This window comes from Lactuca virosa, chromosome 4 (assembly GCF_052849685.1).
Source record: "Lactuca virosa cultivar CGN04683 chromosome 4, Lactuca_virosa_CGN04683_v6, whole genome shotgun sequence".
Lineage (NCBI taxonomy): Eukaryota > Viridiplantae > Streptophyta > Magnoliopsida > Asterales > Asteraceae > Lactuca > Lactuca virosa.
The window spans coordinates 94493287-94497264 of record NC_136429.1 but is presented as its reverse complement, the minus strand read 5'-3'; the positions used below and the strand labels follow the sequence as shown (position 1 = coordinate 94497264).

The following is a 3978-nucleotide window of genomic DNA, read 5'->3' as shown; positions in this document are numbered from 1 at the left end:
TGGAAAGTCAGTTTGATTTCCACGATGCCAGTAGTCAATTGCCTTGTGCCCTGGTTTCATACACAACAAGTAAATGGATTTCTTCTTCCGTGAATCTATGCCTCAAGCAGAGTTGGATGATCCTGAACTGGAGCCATTGTAGGAAGAAGATGAACGGGAATTTGAGGAATTTAAGCGATTTACATTGAGTGCGATTGTTGATGTCCGAGTTACAGAAGCAAGACGGATGTGCTCTTGCTCCAATCGAGCTTCTTCCTATAACAATAAGCTAACGAGATCATCAATATTTAATACCTCTCATTTCATCATAAAAGAAACAACAAATGCTCCGTATGAGGAGTCAAGGCCGTTGAGAATATAGCCAATTAGATCTTCATCATCGACAAGATGAAGATTTTCAGCCAAAGAATCAGAAATCGATCGTTTTCGTTCTATGTACTCAATCATTGTTATTGACCCTTTTGAAAGGGTTTGAAGCTGAGTTTTGAGTTGTAAACGACAAGCCGTAGTTTGGGCTTGAAAGAGTTTTTCAAGTGTCTGTCACGCAATTCGAAAGGAGGGTGAGCAGGCAACTAGAGCAGAGGGATTGTCCGATAGTGTCGACTTGATCCACAAAAGAACATATCGATCTCTTTTTTTCCAAGCAGCATATTCTGGATTTGGTATTGTGGTAGCTGGTACAACAGCGACGGCCGGAGATGTGGCGGTGACAGGAGTTGCCGGAATAGCCGCACCATCAACAGTTTTAGTTGGTGGTTTGATTTTTAGCTTGGTCTAGAAGAATTTGAATTCGATTTGGTTTGGTTTTCAAATTGGATTAAAAAAATTTCAAACCGAAAAATCTAATTTGAAGAAACTGATGAACCCATAAACCAAACCGATTCTGACCCACCCAATCATATGAGACGAGATACATAGTAAAGAAACGTAGAATTAGTTTTTTTATTACTAGTTTAGTCAAAACGTGTTGTTCGATTGTAAAGGTTGGAAGTGGCTTTGAAAACAACAAGATTATTATTATATGATATTACTATTATTTTTGTTTTTTCTGAAGTTCGAGACAAACTTTTTATAATTTTCTACATCGTACCAGAATCCGTTACTCCTTTCGTTCTTTCTTCTCCAATGTATCCTCTTCTAACCCTAACCCTAGCCCAATATTCCAGCTCTTGATTTATTACAATGGAGCAGGAGAACACCAAATCGACCATAAACAACAACATCGAAGACGCCGATACCCAATTCTGCGAAGAATCCCTCTTTGTCGATTCCTGGGACAATTTTGAGTCCGATCACCCCCTTTTCGTCGCCAAATCTTCATCAATCTCCGACCTTAACAATATCAATGTTGCCAGTCCAATCCAATCAAAAGAAACACCATCTTCTTCAACCTCCGATGACCTTAATCACACGCAACTTGATGATTCCCATCAGAGTTTGAAAGAAATCTCCTCATTTTATTCCTTCAGTAAAACTGACAGTTTGGGAGATTTGAATTCTCATGACTCCGCTACTTCTCCCGGGAATGATTGCAAAGTTTCCTCCAGTATGAAGGATAAAGAGAAATCAAAAACTAAATTGAAATCCACTAGGTTTCGTTCGAGTTCAAGCAGTCATCTTAAGTCGTTAAACGAAGACACTACTAGTGGTTATTCTGCAATTACGAGTGTTAGTGATGATGATCAAAGAATCGACGATGATTCCATTACAGCAAATTCACCCATTTCTGGTTCGAATTTTCTTTATTCCTTAGCGGGATTAGTGATCAAAATGATAGGGTTTCAATTAAATCTGTTAGTTACTTCAGTCACGTTTCCCATATCCTTAATCTACTATTCATACTTGTTCGTTCTCGATCCCTTTAGGATCATAAGTCGTGCAAAATACTATATACTAGGAAACATCTCCAAAATCTTCAGTCTCTGTTGCAATTCCTTCAAATCGACCATCATCACGTGGATTAAAAAACACGAATCTACATGGAAGCTATGTGGTCGATTCGGGTGGGGATTCTTGTGGTCAGTTTATGTAGGATTCATTCTGATTAGTTTATTAGTTTTTGCGTTTCTTGTTTCTGGCATCACCTTGAAGTGCATAATGGAAGAACCGATTCAAATAACACAAGAGTTGCATTTTGATTACACAAAAGATAGTCCCATGGCTTATGTACCCCTAATGTCTTGCCCAGATTCCTCTTTTCTTGAATGCACTGATTTGATTAAGCCCGGGTGTAGTGATGAATCACGGATTATCCCTCTTGATCACAAAGTCCATGCTACTCTTTCTTTAACATTGCCCGAATCTTACTACAATCGAGATCTTGGAATCTTTCAGGTATATAATAAAATCATACATTCATTTCATCCTATTACAAAATAGTAAAATACTTTCGTTGATTTTGTTATATGGAAATGCAATTTAGATTCAAAGCAATTTTCACTCCTATAATTGGGTAGTTTTTTCAAAGTATAATGTCGTAATACGGTTTTTTTTAAGTACAATGCTATAAATATAATCAGACACAACTGGTTCGAGTTTCAACAACTGCAGTATGAGAGTTCCAATTCCAATGTGGATTAGATTACCTGATTTACATCTGACATGATGCTAAGGGGTTTTAAAGAAGAATAACCCTTTTGTAGAAGCAGATGAAAGTACATTGTGATGTTTTGCATTTAGCGCAAAATTTATTTTTGTTTTTTTTTTTCTCGAAGGTGAGGATAGATTTTCTTTTTAAAAATGGTAACCGCCTAGCAAGCACAAGACAACCATGTATGCTCCAATTCAAAAGCCAACCGATCCGACTTATTTTAACGTTTTTAAACTTAGCACCTCTCATCACTGGCTACTCATCAGAATCACAAACCCTAAAAATAAAATTCAGAGGATACACAGAAGGAAACGACCCCACTTCTTGTTTAAGGGTAATATTGGAACAACGAGCCGAATTCACACGTGGTGCCGGTGTACCGGAAATCTATGAAGCCTCCTTGAAGCTTGAATCTCAACCGCCTTTTTTTAAACGGATTTTGTGGTATTGGAAAGGGACGATTTACGTGTGGGTTAGTATTGTGATGTTTGTTGTAGAGTTGTTGTTTATTCTTTTATGTTGTACGCCTGTTATTGCTCCGTGGACGAGGGGTGTTTCTGTAAATAATTATTCATCGCGAAACACCCGTGTAAGTCCGAAGTAGCTTGTGGACCTTATTTTTTATTTGGTGTCATAATCAAAGTTGTTTGTAAATTTTTATATTAGTAAACTAGTTGATATTCCGAAAGCCTATTTATAATTTTGGTTTGCAACCATTGTTGTATAGTTTTTGTCAACAAGTAAAGCATTTAACCTTGGAAGTTGAAACTGTTAGATGTAATATGTTGTTTCTCAAAACGAATTAACAAAAAGCATGGGTTTTTATTATTATTAAGAAGTAATTAAAATTTAAAAAGATACGAAAGTTTACATAGAGTTACATGTGTAAATTGTAATACTTTCGCGTTTCGCGTATAAACAAGTACCATGTTAACGATGTAATATTAAAAAATTGAAAAAGTGGTTGGATGAAATTATTATCAACATGAGAAATTAATACTGTGTAAAACCAAAACACAAAGGCCTATTAGCTCAGCTGGTTAGAGCGTCGTGCTAATAACGCGAAGGTCGCAGGTTCGAGACCTGCATGGGCCATTTTTTTATTAAAATTTTATTTTGTTGTTTCTTTCTAGTTCCTCATGTTTTGATTAAATTCTCTTTTGTCCTTCTACAATCTTATCTTCTGAACTTTTAGATATTTCTTTTTAGCCACTCATGTTCTGATTAAATCGGATTTGGTCCTTCGAGTTTCATAAGCATATAACCCCCTCAAATCTCAATCCTGCTTCTCTCCCAAAATGGCTCCTTCTTCTGCTCCTTTCAGGCATTCGCATCTGGTCCCTATTCTGATCATCTTCCTGCTACTTGGGACAACACCCTTATACGGC

General features: G+C 36.9%; 1 protein-coding gene and 1 non-coding gene across 2 annotated transcripts; both read left to right on the top strand.

The window, feature by feature from the left end:
- Positions 1 to 1070: 1070 nt before the first annotated feature.
- On the top strand, positions 1071 to 3217 carry LOC145109923 (seipin-2-like). Its single transcript, XM_079047033.1, has 2 exons — positions 1071 to 2334; positions 2715 to 3217. Exons 1-2 carry the CDS (start codon positions 1183 to 1185, stop codon positions 3192 to 3194), a joined length of 1632 nt encoding a protein of 543 aa, XP_078903159.1. The 5' UTR covers positions 1071 to 1182; the 3' UTR covers positions 3195 to 3217.
- Positions 3218 to 3611: 394 nt separating this feature from the next.
- Positions 3612 to 3685, top strand: TRNAI-AAU (transfer RNA isoleucine (anticodon AAU)). Its single transcript has one exon. It is a non-coding gene; the product is annotated as a tRNA-Ile (tRNA).
- Positions 3686 to 3978: the final 293 nt, after the last annotated feature.